General features: G+C 43.5%; 1 protein-coding gene across 7 annotated transcripts in view; it reads left to right on the forward strand.

Annotated features, from left to right (window-relative positions):
- The window catches only part of Baz1a (bromodomain adjacent to zinc finger domain 1A), a 119,245-nt gene that overhangs the window by 42,029 nt on the left and 58,521 nt on the right, over positions 1 to 18,695 (forward strand). For all 7 annotated transcript variants that reach the window (XM_076550652.1, XM_076550655.1, XM_076550656.1 and 4 more), the window contains one exon: positions 2,456 to 2,734. In XM_076550652.1, the coding sequence (XP_076406767.1) occupies positions 2,456 to 2,734 (279 nt within the window). The remainder of the gene's footprint in view (positions 1 to 2,455; positions 2,735 to 18,695) is intronic.

The following is an 18,695-nucleotide window of genomic DNA, read 5'->3' on the forward strand; positions in this document are numbered from 1 at the left end:
TTTCTTTAAGAACTAACCCTTGCCGGGCGGTGGTGGCGCACGCCTTTAATCCCAGCACTCGGGAGGCAGAGGCAGGCAGATCTCTGTGAGTTCGAGGCCAGCCTGGGCTACCAAGTGAGTTCCAGGAAAGGCGCAAAGCTACACAGAGAAACCCTGTCTCGAAAAACCAAAAAAAAAAAAAAAAAAAAAAAAAAAAAAAAAAAAAAAAAAGAACTAACCCTTAATACCACTTAAAAAATGCCCTAATTCCTGACCTGTTTTGCCTTCCTTTAAAGTCTCTTGCTAGTATATCTGTTTGTCTTTTTTTTAAAAATAACCACTTATTGTGCCAAAACATACTTCAAAAAAGGCTCTTCATGTAGAATCAGGGTCATTGTGACTTGCCATATGTATCCATCCTTCCTTCCTTCCTTCCTTCCTTCCTTCCTTCCTTCCTCCCTCCCTCCCTCCCTCCCTCCCTCCCTCCCTCCCTCCCTCTCTCTCTCTCTCTCTCTCTCTCTCTCTCTCTCTCTTTTTCTTTCTCTCTTTCAAGATTTTTATTTTTGGTTTTTTGAAATAGGTTTTCTCTGTATTGCCTGGGCTGTCCTGGAACTTGCTATGTAAATCAGGTTGGCCTCAAACTTATATATCCACCTGCCTCTGCCTGCTGAGTGCTGGGTGTAAAGGCATGCACCACCATGCCTGGCTTTAAGACTTTTATTTTTAGTTGTGTGTGTGTGTGTGTGTGTGTGTGTGTGCGCGCGCGCGCGCGCAGGTGAGTGCAGGTACCTGAGGAGGCCAGGAGCTGGAGTTACAGACAGTTGTGAGCTGCTGACGGTGCTGGGACTCCAGGGTCCTCGGCGGCCCCTTGTATCATCGTCGTGTCATCATCATCATATTGTTGTTGTTGTTGTCTCATTTCATTGTACTGTGATGGGTTTCTCTTGATTTTGTTGCTGTCTTGATACATGTGCAAATGAAACAATCCTAATAGACATGCCCCAAATGCTCTTTGAAGATCTGAATGTTTATAGGGATAATCTGTAGTAAGATAGATACATTAGCCAAGAAGTGTACACAGAATATTTTAAGTGCTTTGAGAATGATGGGGGAAGAGTTCAGGAAGATGGAAGTTAAAAGAATGACTTACTCATACTATTCACAAAATTATTGAAAAGTAGACCAGAATATATGTTTTTACTCTACGTAGATAGGACAAAAGTTTACTGTAGCCTCCAATTGTTATCTTATTCACTTTTTGCATATTTCTAATGTTTTATACTTAGCAAAGCCTTCTTGTAAAATGATGCATGAGTACATGACTGAATAAAAATTCAAACAATGGAAATGTTTTAGAATTATCCACTCAAGTTTTCCTTTTCTTCCCAGTCTTGCTTTCTCCATAGGAACATCTGTTTATAGTATGTCTATAAAGACACATTTTTGTGGTTATGATGTATGTGTGTGGGCTTTTGTGTAGTCAGTGAGTTTTTTCTACCCAGTCTCTCTGAAGTTTTTCTATTTTATAGGTTTCTTGCACTGAAACCAGGTAGACTTTGGAAAATATATTAAGAAATTACTGTAGTCCCTGAAGGCACTGCACATAGAATGAGTGGTGTTTTACCCCTGTCCCCGGCTGTTACCCTGGGCTGTTTGTGTTTTCTGGAGAGGACCTCAGGTAGTGTAGGCTAGCCTTGACCCTCCCAAATGTCACATTCCCAGGCACACGCCGGCACTCCTGGCACAGGCTCTATTTTTTGAGAAGGTTTTAAACTGTGGCTTAGGGTGAACCGGGACTCACTGGAGGCCCTGAAATTGCTGGGAATCTCCTTAGCCTCCTCAGTGCTGGCATTACTCACGCCCGAGCCACCAGGCCCAGATCCTAGCCTGATTTTGTTTAACATCCCAAAATGCCTGCTTTGCAAGTTCCCCTCCTCGCCCTCCCGCCACCTCCCCTTCCTCTTTCTGTGTTGTCGCTTCTTTCCTTTTTCTAGTCTGTCTGTCTGTCTGCAAGGTCAAGTCGTTACACACTGTAAAAAAAATAAAGGAAGGCTGGAACTTGAAATAAGGTCGTTTGCCCTTGTTATATTAGGAATTCTTACACTGCTTACTGACTGACTTTCCATCAGTAATTCTCCTATTGTTAGGTGCCTAGATTTATTATTTATTATTATTTCTATTATTAAGGGCTATTAAAACGTCATGGTCAGTTGATGTTAGTGTTGTAAGTTCTTTTCAACAGAAAAGCTTACAAATGAAAAGCTTGATTTGCTTTCACTTTGGTTCCAAATTTCAGAGCTGGTACAGCTTGTTCAACTTACCTCATAGCACATTTAAGTTGCACGTTAAAGGCCTTTCCCAAGTTGTGTATTAAGTTGATGAGGTGGCATGGGGGCAAAGGTCATAATGGTGTCGATTTTAATGCAAAGTTTATGAAATGATAGGTAATGGGATTTTGTTTTTGTTTCTTCATCAGTGACTTTTTTGAACGAACCATTCTGTGCAACAGCCTTGTGTGGAGCTGTGCTGTGACGGGTAGACCTGGACTGACTTATCAGGAAGCACTTGAATCCGAAGAAAAAGCAAGACAGAACCTGCAGAGTTTCCCAGAACCACTAATTATTCCAGTTTTATACTTGACCAACCTTACCCATCGGTCACGCTTACATGAAATTTGTGATGATATCTATGCATATGTCAAGGACCGATATTTTGTTGAAGAAACTGTGGAAGTCATTAGGAACAATGGTACAAGGTAAAGTACTTTTAATTTTTTCTTTTTGATAAACATAAATTGCTCAAAAGTCAAAATATCGCCAGGTGTAGTGCTCCATGCCTAGAATATCAGGATTTGGAAAGCTAAGGCAGGAATATTGTGAATTCTGGGTTAGCCTGGGCAATATTACTGTCTGAAAACAACCCAACCTCAAAGGTGAAATACGGAAAGCATGGTCTGAGGAGATTTTTCCTTTTGTGTTTTTCTAGCTACTCTGTTATTCCATAGATGTCCTGTGGTAGCTGTAGCTACTTTTTGTATATCTTTTCATGTATGTGCCACCAAAGATTTGTACATGCATGTGTGTATGTATCTGTGCAAACATACTTGACATAGTCTTTTTTTTTTTTTAGTATACTAGGTAATATGCTGTATAACTCTTTTCACTTAAAATATCTTTGAGATCCTTTTGCTGTATAAACCAACTTCTTTTTAATTTACTATAATATAAACCCCATTACATGGATACTCCATATTTAAGAAGCCTAAAATAATGATATCTACCATATCCTCATAGTAAATAATAGTTTAAATATACTTGTTTTGATGGCTTTCAATATTTTTGTTTGTTTTGTTGTTTGAGACAGTTCCTCTGTTGCTTTGGAGCCTGTCCTGAATCTCGCTCTGTAGACCAGGCTGGCCTCAAACTCACAGAGATCCGCCTGCCTCTGCCTCCCGAGTGCTGGGATTAAAGGTGTGTGCCACTACTGCCAGTCGGCTTTCAGTATTTTATTTAACAAAACTAGTATGTTATACATACTCTGCCTATTTAAATATGCTTACTTGTGTGTTGATGGCTTTCAGTATTTAAGAAAAATAGAACTATTGTCTATACTCCACCTCTTTGTATGTTTTCAATGCCTTTATTGAGAACCTAGCATGCACAAAGCCCTTGGTCTGATCCCCAGCACTCAATAAACTATGTGTGGTGATGCGAGCCTGTGATCTCAGCACTTCTGTGTCCTGTAAAGTAAAGGCAGGAGGGTTAGAAGTTTGAGATTGGGACCGGAGAGATGGATGACTCAGAGGTTCCAAGCACTGGTTGCACTTCCAGAAGTCCTGAGTTCAATTCCCAGCAACCACATGATGGCTCACAACCGTCTATAATGAGATCTGTGCCCTCTTCTGGCCCGAAGTGCGAACATGCAGACAGAACACTGTACATAATTTGAAGGAGAAAAAAAAAGTTGTTGAAGGCCAGCTATCTCAATATCTCAATAGAGTAGAGGCAGAGGCAGGTGCATCTCTGAGTTTGAGGCCAGCCTGGTCTACAAAGAATTCCAGGATATCCAGGGCTGTTACACTGAGAAAAACTGTCTCGATTTTACCCCCACCCCCACCCCCAAAATGACCCACCAGAGTGATAGCTCGTTGGTAACGTGCCCGCCTTAGGAGCATGAGGACCTGAGAATCCACGGTGGCACGGCTTTAAAATCCCAGCAAGAAAGGAGTGGGTACCAAGCAGATTCCTGGCTTGTTGGCCAACTAGTGTAGCCTACTGGACAAGTACCCGGCCAGTGAGAGACCCTGTCTCACAGAAACCAGGTGGAACGTGGGGATGTCAGAGGCGCAGCAGCTGTCCTCGCCTACACACACACACACATGGTAGATAAGGAAGGGCTCAGGCCTGTCGCCGCAGTGCGTGGAAAATTAAGGTGAGAATTGCTGTGAACTTGAGGCCAGCCTGGGCTACGTTGTGAGTTCCAGGTCAGCTTGAACTACAGACTAAAACTGCTTCAAGAAAATTAAAAAATATGGAGTCTATTTAATGGTTCATACTTAAGGTGATACCCCAAGAAAGTAGATTGTGTTTTGATCTGTATCACCATAAGAATAAAGGAACCTCATGGATACTCATTTGTAGTAGGACAAATATGCCCTACAGTTTATAAATTATTGTACAACATGAACTTTTAAAATATACCTTACATACAAATATGTAATAACTTTTCTATATCTTTTATTTTATGGGATATACATGTATACATATATACACATGTATATATGTATACACATATTTGCTTGCAACAGTAGTGAGTTGGGATCCTTTGTAGAAGGGGGGAAATTTGGGAATAAACATTTCATTGAAACTCATTAGGAAGCATGTCTGTTCTTGTTGAACAGTCTTTGTGAAATACAAGAAATTGTTTTTCTAGGGTTTGGAGAGATGGCTTAGTGTTAAGAGCTTATACTGTTCTTCCAGAGAACCTAAATTCAGTTCCCAGCATCCATATCTGGAGGCTCACAATCTGCTGTAACAGCAGCTCCAGGGTGCCTAGCTTCCCTGGGCACCTGCACACTTGTGGCATACACTTACACAGAAACATAAATTAAAAGGCATCTGTACAAAATGAAATTGTCTTTCTGAACAATAACAAATCTTAAGCGTCCTTATATATTGGCCATACTATAGCCTAGTCTGGCCTTGAACTCAATACAGTCCTGCCTCAGTTTCTCACACTTACTGGCCCTTCCTTCCTGGAAATAGGTCTCACTGTGTACCTCTGGCTATGATAGAACTCACTGTATAGAACAGTCTGGTCTCAAATTCAGAGAGATTGCCTGCCTCCCGAGTGCTGGGATTAAAGGTGGCAGTTTTTAATTATTTTTATTTATTTTTCAATACTATTCAGTTCTACATAATAGCCACAGATTCCCTTGTTCTCTCCCTTCCTGCCCCCCTCCCCTTCCCCCCAGCCCACCCCCCATTCCCACCTCCTCCAGATCAAGGTCTCCCCCGAGGACTGGGATCGACCTGATAGACTCAGTCCAGGCAGGTCCAGTCCCTTCCTCCCAGATTGAGCCAAGCGTCCCTGCATAAGTCCCAGGTTTCAAACAGCTAACTCATGCAGCAAGCCCAGGACCTGGTACCACTGCCTAGACGCCTCCCAAACAGATCAAGCCAATCGATTGTCTCATCTATTCAGAGGGCCTGATCCAGTTGGGGGCCCCTAAGCCCTTGGTTCATAGTTCATGTGTTTCCATTCATTTGGTTATTTGTCCCTGTGCTTTATCCAACCTTGGTTTCAACAATTCTCGCTCATATAAACCCTCCTCTTTCTCACTAATTAGACTCCCAGTGCTCCACCAGGGGCCTAGCCGTGGATGTCTGCATCCAGATTCCAGTTTTGTTTTTTTTTTTTTAAATCAAAGTCAAAGTCTTTCTAAGCTTTTTTCAAAGTCAAAGTTTACTATGTAGTGTTGGCTGACCTTGGAATTGAGTATGTAGCCCAGGCTGACCTTGAACTCACAGATCCATGTGCTATTGCCTCCCATGGACCACCATGCCCAGCTTTTTAAAACATTAAATTTTTTTATCCCATTTATTGACTTACTCCGTTTTGTGTGGGGGTGTATGCCATGGCACACGTGTGTTGGTGAGAAGGGTCGGTCGTTTTCTCCACTGTGTGGGTCCTGGGTGTCAAACTGGTTGTCGGGCTTGGCAGACTAGCTCTTCACTCATTGAGCCAGCTCACTAGCCCCCATACTGGCCTGTTACGGTTTATTTATATTACGTACATGAGTGCCTTGCCTGCACACATGTACCTGCACTGTATGCATGCCTAGTGATCACAGCCGTCAAAAGAGGCTCCGGTTCTCTTGGCATCACAGATGGTTGTTAGCGACCATGTGGTGCTAACACCCAGACCTGCGTCCTCTTAAGGGCTCTTTGTTTTTTTTGGGCGGGGGTTTCCAGACAGGGTCTCTCTCTGTAGCTTTGCCCTTTCCTAGAGCTCACTTGGTAGCCCAGGCTGGCCTTGAACTCACAGAGATCCTCCTGGCTCTGCCTCCCGAGTGCTGGGATTAAAGGCGTGTGCCACCACCGCCCGGCTCTCTTAAGGGCTCTTAACCAACCACTTAGTTATCTCTCCAGCCTCCTTTTTTAGTTTATCTGAGGTGGTGTCTTACATATCTCAGGCTGGCCTTGAACTTGTTATGTAGGCAAATATGACCTTCACTCCTGGTCTTGTCTCTGCTTCCCAGTGCTGGGTTTGGCCATTCTTGAGAGGACACCTAAAGTGTGCTCTGCTGAGGTCCAGACTGTTGCTGTCCACTGTTCTTCACCACATCCTCAGAGTTGGCTTCTTAGCAGATGCTGGTTGCAATAAGAGAAAAGTGACTAAATCACAAATAGCAAAGGAGGCTGGTTGGCGAAGTGATGGCAGTCTTCTTTTAAAGAGGAGTGGGTGAGGGGTAAGCAGAGAAGGGAGTCTTAAGAAGCCAGCGGTAGGTTGTTGTTTATTTATATATTGTGTGTGTACACGTACGTAGCAGGTCGAAAGGCGGTCTTTGGTGTTGGTCCTCTCCTTTCACTATAATGCATACCTCGAGGATTCGACTCCGGTCCTCAGGCTTGGCAGCAGGTGCCTTTAGCTGCTGAACCATCTCCCTGGCTCTCTGCTTTTCCTTTTCTAAAAATCAAGCATAGCTCTCTATGAGGTGGGAAATAACTAGTCTACTTTATATGCGTGTCCTGCTTCCGTATAAGACGTCAGAAATAGCGAGCTCTTTCTCTGTGCCACATGTTGACTTGGGCTATTGATGTAGCGTGCGCAGTCCCCATTCACCAAGCAAACATGTATGCTGCCTCTCAAAGTGCCAGATGCTGTCCCTGCCTGGGGTCTTTGTGCTCTTCCAACCTGAAAATGTCCCTGTGTGTCCAAATGGAGAACTCCATGCTTTCCCTCACAGTCACTCTCCTACTGGAGCCTTTTCCCATCTGAGATCCAGCATTTCTCTGTCCCAACACTTTAAGATGTTTTTAATTTATAGATGATGATGATGATGTGAGAAAATAAAAATGGTGACTTTCTGCCTGTAGTGGACGGTAGGATTTTGAAGCCTTGGGAAGTGGTATATACCGTCAGAGCCTGTCATCTGTGCTGTCACGGCAGGCCCAGCTCCTGCTGCCCTGTTTAAACCATGGACATGTTGCTTCTGTTGTTCATGATATGAGGGAGATTAAGATGCTCTGTGGGAATCCAGGAGAGAGAGAGAGAGAGAGAGAGAGAGAGAGAGAGAGAGAGAGAGAGAGAGAGAGAAGGAGGAGGAGGAGGAGGAGGAGGAGGAGGAGGAGGAGGAGGAGGAGGAGGAGAGGAGGAGAGGAGAGGAGAGGAGAGGGAGAAATTAGAGGCTTGCCAGATTATCTATTGTGATAAGTTTAGGAAGGAAGGAGTAAGTTCAGTGGCAGAGAGGCAGGTCTGCCTCTCCACACTCCGCTGAACGCTGACAGCTTTGGTCTTTCGAACGCTTGCCAAGCTTGGTAGCTCAGCATTTAACCATTGTTTAGGTACTCTGTCCTCCTCTCCTCTTCTTCTTCTTCTTCTTCTTCTTCTTCTTCTTCTTCTTCTTCTTCTTCTTCTTCTTCTTCTTCTTCTTCTTCTTCTTGTTAATACTAGTACAAATGTACTTGTTTCAGGTTTTTGTTCATTGTTAAATGATCTGTAAACATTGAATGAACTTTTAGAATAGTGGACAGAGGGGTGGAGAGAGTTCAGCTGTTAAGAGCATTGGCTGTTCCTTTAGAACCCCCCCTCCGGTTCAGTCCCCAGCACCCACATATCAGCTCACAAACACCTGTAACTCCAGTTCCACACCCTGTACGTTAACATACATATGGGCAAAACACCCAGACACAAAAACTTAAAATAGTATAAAATATAAAATAGTATAAAGAGTAATAATTTAATTAAGGAATAGATGCTGAGGATATAGCTCCATGATAGTCTGCTTGCTCAGCATGTACAAGGTCCTATGTGTGAAAATGTAAACATCCACGTGTTTGTTTGTTTTTTGTTTGTTTTTCAAGACAGGACTTCTCTGTGTAGCTTTAGAGCCTGTCCTAGATCTTGCTCTGTAGACCAGGCTGGCCTCGAACTCACAGAGATCCGCCTGTCTCTGCCTCCCAAGTGCTGGGATTAAAGGTGTGTGCCACCAGGCCCGGAGGATTTAACTTTTTAAAAAAAATATTTAGTAAAAAAAAAAAAAAAGTATAAGTTGTTTACTTCAATATTGTTTTTCTAACTACCTTGGAAATTAAATATTGTAGAAGCCCTTTAAGCTGATGAGTATATCAATTTTAGCATCAAATGGTGACCTACAGGCTGGAAATGGTGGTGCTTGACTGTAATCTCAGACCTTGAGAGGCAGAGGTGGGAGGGTCACTGCAAAGTAAGACCAGCATGGTCTATGTTGTGAGTTCAGGCCGGCTTGGGCTATATATACACAATGTGGCTTTGTGTCAGAGAAGGACGCCAAGGGTCAACCTTGGGAGTCCTTCCTGAGGTACCATCCATCATATTGTTTGAGATGGTCTCTAACTGGTCTGGAGCTCACCTTTTATGTAGGCCAGGCTGGCTGGACAGTGGACCCTGTGGGTTCCCGTCTCTGCCTCACAAAGCTGGGCTTATGAGCACATACCTCCTTGCCCAGTTTTTCCCCTTCTGGGTGCAGTGAATTTTATTGATATGTTTGAGAAACCAGGGCTCCTTGAGCCCCTCCTCTTCTTGTGTGGCCTAGTGTGGAAGCTGTAAGGGGAGATACTCAGTGTTGGGGGCTGAGTTTGAACAGGGACTTCTCAGCAGTCCAGGGTGGCCCAGTGCTTCTTACCTTGGTTGGAGGCCATGTGGACCATGAGGTCTACCACCCTGTTGCTATGGCCAGATTTGTTGTCATACCAGGAGTGAGTTTGATAAAGTGGTCATTGGGGGCAATGCCAGCACCAGCACCAAAGATGGAAGCGTGGGTGTTACAGTTAAAGTCACAGGAGACAGTCTGGTTCTCAGAATAGTCCAGGATGCCCTTTAGTGGGCCCTCTGATGCCTGCTTCACCACCGTCTTGATGCCACTGTGCCTGGCAGCCTTCCCATGGCTGCAGGTCAGATCCCTGACGACATGGGGGATAGGGACACACGGCCAATGCAGTGAGCGTCGCATTCAGTTCTGAGATGACCTTCTCCCACAGCCTTGGCGGTTCCTGTGGATGCATCGCTGATGTTCTGGGCTGCCTGTGACCATCGTGCCGCAGTTTTTCATAGGGGCCACCCACAGTCTTCAGGGCAGTGTTGATGCCATGGATGACCTTGGTCGGGGTCACTGAGCAGCTGGTAGTGCAGGGGGCATTGCTGACAACTTTGAGTGCGTTGTCTGTCACACATACGGAGGGACAGCAGAAAGAAGGTGAAGAGGGGATGGATGACACTTTGGGCCCTGATCTCCGTGGTGGTGAAGACTCCAGTAGACTTCAGCATATTTGGTACCATCATCACCCCATTTGATGTTGGTAGTCTTCTCTCTGGAAGATGGAGATGCCTTCCCATTGATAAGTTTCCCTTTCTTGGCTTTGACTGTGCTGTGGAATTGATGTGGGTGAAATCCTACTGGAACATGCAATGTAGACCATGTAGTGAAGTCAATGAAGGGGGTCATTGATGGCAGCAGCAGTATCCACTTGGCCAGAATTGAAGAGCAGGCACACAGTACTGCCAACTAGTTTACCTTTGACTTTCTTTCATCTTTGTGTGTCAGGGTCAAGGCTGGCTCCGGAACTGGAAGGGACAGAGAACCAACTCTTTCTCTGTCTCTCTCTCTCTAATACTGGTTCTGGGGATCAAGCTAGGATTCTTGAGTTTGTACAGCAAGTACTTTGCCAGCCTGAGCTGCTTCTTATATTTCTATCTTCAGTGCAGCTCATGAGTTGTCGTTAAAATGTATTCACATTGAGAACAAATGGGCAAATAGAGTTATTTTGATTTAAACACTTGCATGTTTAATGCCTGTGACTGTAACTAGAAAGAAAGGAGTGTTTGTCTCAAGTAACCCAGGCTGGCTTCACATTTGTTACATAGCTAAGGATGTTCTTGAACTTCTTATCGTCCTGCCTCGGATTACAGATGTGTTACTACTCTTGGTGTTGGGCTAGAAATTCAAAGGTGAAAATTTTATTCACCATGTGGGTGCTCGTAACTGAACCCAGAAGCAACAGTACTCTTACCCTTAATCTCTGCAGCACTCACCCCCCCAGACAGGGTCTCTCTGTGTAGCTTTGCGCCTTTCCTGGAACTCCCTCTGTAGCCCAGGCTGGCCTTGCTCTGCTCCCCGAGTGCTGGGATGTGGCATGTGCTACCACCGCCTTTTTAAAAACTTCTTTTTTAAGGCTTTCATTTAGTTAACATATACTACTGGTCTTTTGAGGTCTGTGTGTTTTTTGTAAGGTGGGTGTGTGTTTTAGACAAAATTCTTCTATGTAGGTCTTGATGTTCTGGAACTCCCTATGTAGACCTAGCTGGCCCCCAACTCATAAAAGATTCCTCTGCTCTGCCTCTGAGTGCTGGGATTAAAGGCATGCCTAGCTTGAGAAGGGAGTCTTACTTACTTGTGGGATTACCCAGATCATACTAGTTTGCAGGAGGTCTGTTGTGGATTGTCTTGTTGTTGATATAGGAAGACCCAGGCCACTGTGGGCTGCACCATTCTGTAGGCTGGATTCCTGAACAAAAAAAGAGCAAGGAAGGATGGTTTTCTTTTCTTCAGCTGGTGACTCTGGGTCTAATGTGACTAGCTGCCTGAGTTCCTGTTGGCTTCTCGAAACAGTAACTTAAGAATTGTGAGTTAAATAAGCCCCTTTCTCTCCCCTCAGTTGGTTTTTGATCAGAGTATAATAAATGAAACTATAATAAAACCAAATTTACTAGTTCCTGGTCAAGTATCATTCCACAGGGCCCAAGGTGGCTTTGCCATATCCGGCGTGGGACATCAGGGAAAAAAAAAATCTACGTACACTATGTTCTTATGTCTGTTAACTTTATTCCTCTAAGACAAAATTACATCAATTCAGCTATAGTTCCACCAGGCATTCAAGGCAGGAATAACTCTAGCTAGATATAACATCTACTTTATTTCTCTGGGATGAAATCCTGTCTCCATAACTGCAGTTCCGTCCAGTTCCCCAGCTCATAGTCCAGCTAACAACTAACTCCTATGCTTTCAGCCTCATCTTCGTCCTCTGTGTCCTCTTTCTCCATCTCTGCTACTCTCTACTCCTGGCACTCAGAAAACTACTTACTGCTTACCCTCTAGGAACCTCTGTCATCCTCTCTTCTCTCTCACCGCGCTATTCTGTCACTGTCTGCAGAAAATGCCTGCCCTTCCTTTCCTTGAGCAGTAGGTTCCCTGCCTCCACAGGAATGTTGTTTTATCTCTCACCTTGATATGTAAAAGCCTCTTTTGTTTTCAGTCAAAATACTACGGAGAATCACTAGGCCTCCTTAAGGCAAGGGGATGGTCTGAGCTTCATTAGCACAGGAAACAAAGCTTATCTCCTAAACTCAGCAGGGCAGTTAGTAACTTAGTAGGTTCAGCAGGTCTGGGAAGCTGAACTGTTTACCAATTGGTCTGGGCACACAAGGATTTCATAGCGGAAGACAGCTGGAATATTAAAGGCTGGATAACACCAAATATTCCTAATGGCCAGTCAAAGTCCAGCTTTACTACACAGCTGAATCTCTATGATATATTTTTGCGGCCCGCAAGAGCCAAGAAATGTCCTAAACAACATCCTGAGACTTTCATTCCTTGTATCTAAGATGATAGATTTTGTTGGTCTGCTTGATTTGTTTGCTGGGTTAGACTTGAACTCACGGTCTTACTACTCCTTCAGCTGAGATTAGAGGCGTGTAACAGTGCCTGATAAAATATTTTTAACTAAAACAGTTACTCAGGACAGTTTTTATTTTTTACATCTATGTACTTGGTGGGGGAGGGGCTGCCACATGGAAATCAAAGGAGTTGGTTCTGGGTATCCAACTCATGTCATCAGACTTGGTGGCAGGTGCCTTTACTGCCTGAGCCATCCTACTATGTATATTAGCTTTTTTTTTTTTTTTTTTTTTTTTTTTTTGAGATGGATTCTTCTTGTAGTACTGAGGCTGCCCTCAGCTCGCTCACTGTGATGCAGGCTGGCCTTGACTTTGGGGTTATCCTGAAAGTAACACAATATCCATTATTTTTATTCCTTTCTCCTATATGGAGTAAATACTTCTAATCCTAGTTAATATTTCTTACGTTTATCATTAGCATCTCTAAAGTTGCTGTTTTGAGACAATTACTGCTTCATATACAGTTGTAAAACAATACAGTTTTTCCCACTGATAATATCTCAGCAACACAATCAGGGTATTGACATTGATATAGTTTGGCTGCAGAACATTTCTGTCGCGGCAAGCACCCCCACACTATTCATGTACAATTACATCAGCTTCTCTTGTCCCTAGAGTGAGCAAGCGGTATCTCTGCCGAGGTGCTGGGGATTGCCACTTTTTAGGTCATGATTGTTAAGCTAGTTTTCCATTTTCTGAAACATACATATGACTTGAAGTCTATGCTGCCAATGATAATTATTTCATGATTCTCTTTTTTGTTTGTTTGTTTTCAAGATGAGGTTTCAATATATATAGCCCTGGCTGTCCTGGAACTTGCGCTATAGACCAGGCTGACCTCGAACTCACAGAGATCCACTTGCCTCTGTCTCCCAAGTGCTGGGATTAAAGGTGTGCGCCACCACCTCCTGCCCCTCTAACTTTTTTGTACCTCAATAGTCTTTGGACTCTCTGGAACCAAGTAATAGTAGCAAGCGGATTTGAATCTATGGAATCTATTAGATACTGATGTGGTCCATTTTAAGTAATGGACGTTGAGGCCTAGCCATGATTAGCTTGGGAAAGAGTGGTACCAGTGGTTTGGGTGTGACACACAGCTAACAGCAGCATTGACAATAGCTAATGCAACTGGTATATTAAATGTATTGCATTCTAGACAGTGTCGATTCTGTACAGGTTTCCTTCCCCCATTTCCTCTGTAAGGGAATTATTACTATTCTTTCTGTTGGTTTTAAGTAGATCAGCCCCTCAAATTCTTGCAGCTGCACAGGTCCTGTTGTGGACTGTGAGATTGCTTTTAGACCCTGCACCAAGTGGACCTTGGTGCTAAGTGGACTTGGCTTCTCCTCTCGTGACCGTGACCATCAGAGTCAGTAATGCCTGGGCTCTGCCGGGGAAGACTGGTACCGTCACGGTCCCTGGAAAGCTTCCTGCATTGCCTTAGAACTGGGTAATGTGATCCTGGAGGTGAGTTCTAAGTCTTCCAAAGTGAGTGCAATAGCTAGATCCTGTCAAAAGAGAAAGAAAAGAGAAGAAAAGAAAAAGCAAACCTCTTTGGCTACCTTGATGTCTCCAAATTCCAGAGTCTCATCACTACCTAGAAAGTTTTGATAGGACTCCTGCAGGTTTTCCTCTTTAGAAACTTAAATTTATTTGTCAGCCAGTGAGTGTGAAAATAGGCCTGCAGATATTTAGATAGCATTTCAACTTGCTAACATATAGGTGTGTCCATTGAATTTCTCCCCAAACTTTTCTGTTAGGACAGTAACACAAGTTTCTTTTTTAATTGTTTGTGTAAAACAAATTTTCCATTCTAATCATTTTTGATTGTGAAATTCAGTGGCATTCACAGTGTTATATAATTATCACCATTTCCAGAACATTTTCCTCATTCCAAACAGAAACTCTGTACTCATTAGGCAATATAACTTCTTATTCTACCCTCCCCCAGGCCTGGTAACCTTTATTCGACTTTCTTTCTTGATAAATTTGGCTTACTTAGTCTGTGTGCTTCATACAAGCAGGTTCAAGTCTTTGTCATTCTGTGGCTTATCATCACACTGTATGTTTTCAGGATCCATTCATGTTGTGGAGATTAATAGAATTCCATTCTTTTTTTTTTTTTTTTTTTGGTTTTTCGAGACAGGGTTTCTCAGTGTAGCTTTGCGCCTTTCCTGGGACTCACTTGGTAGTCCAGGCTGGCCTCGAACTCACAGAGATCCACCTGGCTCTGCCTCCCGAGTGCTGGGATTAAAGGCGTGCGCCACCACGCCCGGCTTGAATTCCATTCTTTTTATGTTGTAATGTTCTGTTGTTTATATAGCCACGTTTTGTTTATCCATTCATCTGTGAGTGGACATGTTGGTTGATTCCATGTTTTGTCTATTGGAAACATTGGTGTTCAAGTATCTAAATACTTGTTTTTATTTTTACTTGTTGGTTTTTTGAGACAGGGTTTCTCTGTGTAACAGCTCTGGCTGTCCTGGAACTAGCTGTGTAGACCAGGCTGCCTCAAACTCACTGCCTCCACCTCTCAAGTACTGAATGGGATTAAAGGCATTCACCAACACTGCCTGGCTTGTTTTTAATTTTTTTGTTAAAATTTTTAAAAGTACAGTTGATGGGTTTAATGATGATCTTGTGTTTGTCTTGGTGGGGAAATGGAAATACTGTCTTTCATAGCAGCTGGATCGGTCTTATTTCTCTACAGCCTTACCCTTTATGTTACCCTTTATGATAAATTTTGCTTTTAAGATAAATAAGTACCACCTTACTGGATATGTCTGTTACTTCCTGCAGTTTTGATTCTATGTTTTACAGATGATACATGCATCTTTTTATGTATGCTCTTCGCCATTTATATCTCCTTTGGATCCAAGTCTGTACTCAGACCTACTAGTTTTTTTTTTTAAATATTAGTTTTTTTTTTTCAATTGAATTCTTCATGTAGTGACTATATCTCAGGTTTATAGAATGAGTTAAGAAGTATTCTCTTCATTTTAAAAAAGGATTTATTAATTATGTTTATATGTGTTTGCCAGCATGCCTGCATAGGCACTACATTAGCATGCCTTAGGTCCCCTGGAACTGGTGTCTAAGCCGCAGTGTGGGTGCTGGGAACCCAACCCCAGTCCTGCAGGAGCAGCAAGTGCTCTTAGTCATTGTCGTGACTCAGTGATGGAGATTTTGGATCTTTTTAAAGAACTATGTGTGTGTGTATCTGTGTGTGGGTATGTGCAGATGCCTGAGGAGGCCTTGGGTCTCCTTGGAGCTAGAGTCACTGGTACTGTGAGAATTGAACTCAGGACCTCTGTCTGCAAGAGCAGCAATGCTCTTAATTGTTGAGCCATCTCTCCAGCCCTTTTAAAAGATTATTTATTTATTTTTATTGCTTTAAGTTATGCGTGTGCATGTGGGTTTGTGTACATGGATGTGGGTGTCTGCAGAGGCCAGAGGTATTGGATTCCACAGGCCCCTTGAGCCGTCTGATGTCAGTGCTGGGAAATGCAGTGTTCAATTTAACTGATGACTCATTTCTCCCAATGCCTTTATTATCTATATCTGTCTATCTATCTATCTATCTATCTATCTATCTATCTATCTATCTATCTATCTATCTATCTATCATTAGTGGGAGAGAGAGAGAGTGTGTGTGTTTGTGTATTACACCCATGGAGGTCAGAGGACAACAAAGTGCAGTCTTCTCCGACTACCTTTACATAGGTTAGGTTCCAGAGATCAGACTTGGGTCACCAAGAGTGCATGGCGAGCACCTGTACCCCTCTGCCATCTTGCCAGTCCCGTGTATTTATTTTAACATTACATGTTGGGCGTGGGGCTCGAGCCCGTGGTGGGGAGGAGGTGAACAGCACTTGAGGTCAGAGGGGAACGGGAAGGGGATTGAACGTCATGCTGTGGTCCCCCTGCAGGTGCCTTTACCCACTGAGCCATCTCAGTGCTCTGTATTTAGTTCTGGAAGGGTCTCCTGTGTTTCCTAGACTGCTCAGGACTTTCTGAGCTGGCTGCAGACATCATGCCACCAGGCCTGGTGGGCTTCCCCCCATGGTATCTAATGTTTTTGGCTGTAAGTGAAAAAACAAACAACAAAAACAAAAACCTCATTTTAAAAAGCCTAGGCCAGGGCTGGAGTGGTGGCTCCAGAAGACCTTTTCAGTTCCCAGCACCCACTGGGTGGCTCACAGCTGTCTGTAGGGGAGGGGAGATTGACGCCCTCTCCTGGCCTCCCCAGGTACTGCATGCAGCTGGCGCACAGGTATATATGGAGGCAAGAACACCATACCTATAAAGTGAAAAGCTTAAGAGATCTTTCTTTCTCAGTTAACAAAAGCATGGGCAAAATGGGGAATTGCCAGTTTTTTGAATTGAAGGAAAGATTAAACAGCTAAGCTTAAGATGGGCAAGGAACAGTTAAGTCTAAAGAAGAACATAAATAAAAGGATTGATTGCTTCCAACCTTTTGGTCTTTGCTCCTTCCCTGCTACATACAGATGCTACCTTTTCCCACTGCACACCGACTTCCTCCCTTTGGCAGGGACATGGCTGTCAACAGTACGAGACTTTCATGTCATTCTGTGATGGGCAAGGGAATGATTTCTGTGTTCTAGATTCCAAGATAAAAAATTTCTCAGAAGACCTGTCACCTCACGAAAAGGGGGCTTGCCCTGGCTCACCTGACTCTGGCTAGTGTTCTGAGAGAAACTGGCAAGTAGTCATGGCCAGGAGGCTACAGTATGGGGAAGTGACGTTCCTGGGAGTGGAGATGTCAAATGACCAGTGTATGCTGACACAAACCCACACGCACGTGCACACCATGCACACTGTGACTCAGGAAATGCCATACTCAAATGAGTAGCACAGTATCTCACATGGACCCAACATTTTCTCAGAGAACGGAGATCTGTTTCATTGCTAGGAATCCCTGTTGGGGCGTTCTTAACAAGACCTGCCTGGATTGCCTGAGTCGTAGAAGGACAGCAGATGTAATCCTACTCCTGCTTGCTCCTGCTTCTTAAATTACTGTGTTCTGCAGGTCTGGTTTACCTGTTATTTTTTTTTTTCATTTATTTCTTTGACGTGTATGGGTGTTTTGTCTGCATTTCTGTCTGTGCACCATGTTACAGATGGTTGTGAGACGACCTGTGAGTGCTGGGAACTGAACCCACGTCCTTGGGAAGACCAGTGAGTGCTCTAAACCACTATGCTTCTCCCCGCTCCTTTCTTCTCTCTCTCCAGTTTGAATGTCCCACCTAACCTTATTCTGCCTCACCATTGGCCAAGCAGATTATTTATCAACCAATCAGAGCAACACATTCACAGCATACAGAAAGACATCCCACAGCACTTACAGCAAATAGGCTTTTTTGTTTGTTTGTTTGTTTGTTTGTTTGTTTTTTGATTGAGAGATAGCCAGAATAGTGATTACAGATTTCAGGAATAGAAAAACTTTCCAGAGATCAGAAAACATTACTAGACTTATTGTAAGAATAAAATAGAAAATATAATCAAAGAGACTCAGAATTTAAAATATTGGATCTTTGAAGAACTTAAGGCTCAAACTGTATGACATTATACCGATATTTGATTTTTCTGATCAGTTATTTTAGTTATGAGTATAATTACTGGCTGGGTTTGGTGGCACATTGCATGTGTTTTAGCACTCCAGAAGCTGAGACAAGAGAATCAAAAATTTGGGGCTAGCCTCATCTACATATCAAAATTGTCTCTAAAAATAAATCTACAAATACAATCCCTAAGAAAGACAATTTAGACTCACTAGGTTTAAAAGATAGGCAACTGTATTAGTCACAGATCTCTAGATATAATAAATAGAATATATATTTGGGGGATGATGTGTGGAGAGGGTGGAAGAGATTTAAGAGAACTGGTTCTCTAGGTTCAGCAAGCAAAGTTCTCACAGTTGGCTGGCAAATGGATTACCAGAGATTGGCATCATAGGGTTGCCTGAGAACAGGGGGACAGGTGCTGTAGGTAGAGAGCCCAGAAGATCTTGGAGTCCTCTGGCAAGGGAGAGTAGGGTACCCCAGGAAGAAAGTGGATTTACCTTTCCTGCCTTTTTGTTGGGTATGATATGTGGAGAAACCACCGGGCTCTGCCTGCAGCTCAGAGGGCAAATCTCCCCACCAGTCCCACCGATTCACGCACGCCTCAGCCCCTCTGGAAACACTCCCAAAAACCCACCCAGAAATCATGCTTTTTTGTTGTTTTTATTTGTGGTTCTGGGGGTTGAATCCATGGGTTCATAT

This window comes from Peromyscus maniculatus, chromosome 14 (genome assembly GCF_049852395.1).
Source record: "Peromyscus maniculatus bairdii isolate BWxNUB_F1_BW_parent chromosome 14, HU_Pman_BW_mat_3.1, whole genome shotgun sequence".
Classification (NCBI taxonomy): domain Eukaryota; kingdom Metazoa; phylum Chordata; class Mammalia; order Rodentia; family Cricetidae; genus Peromyscus; species Peromyscus maniculatus.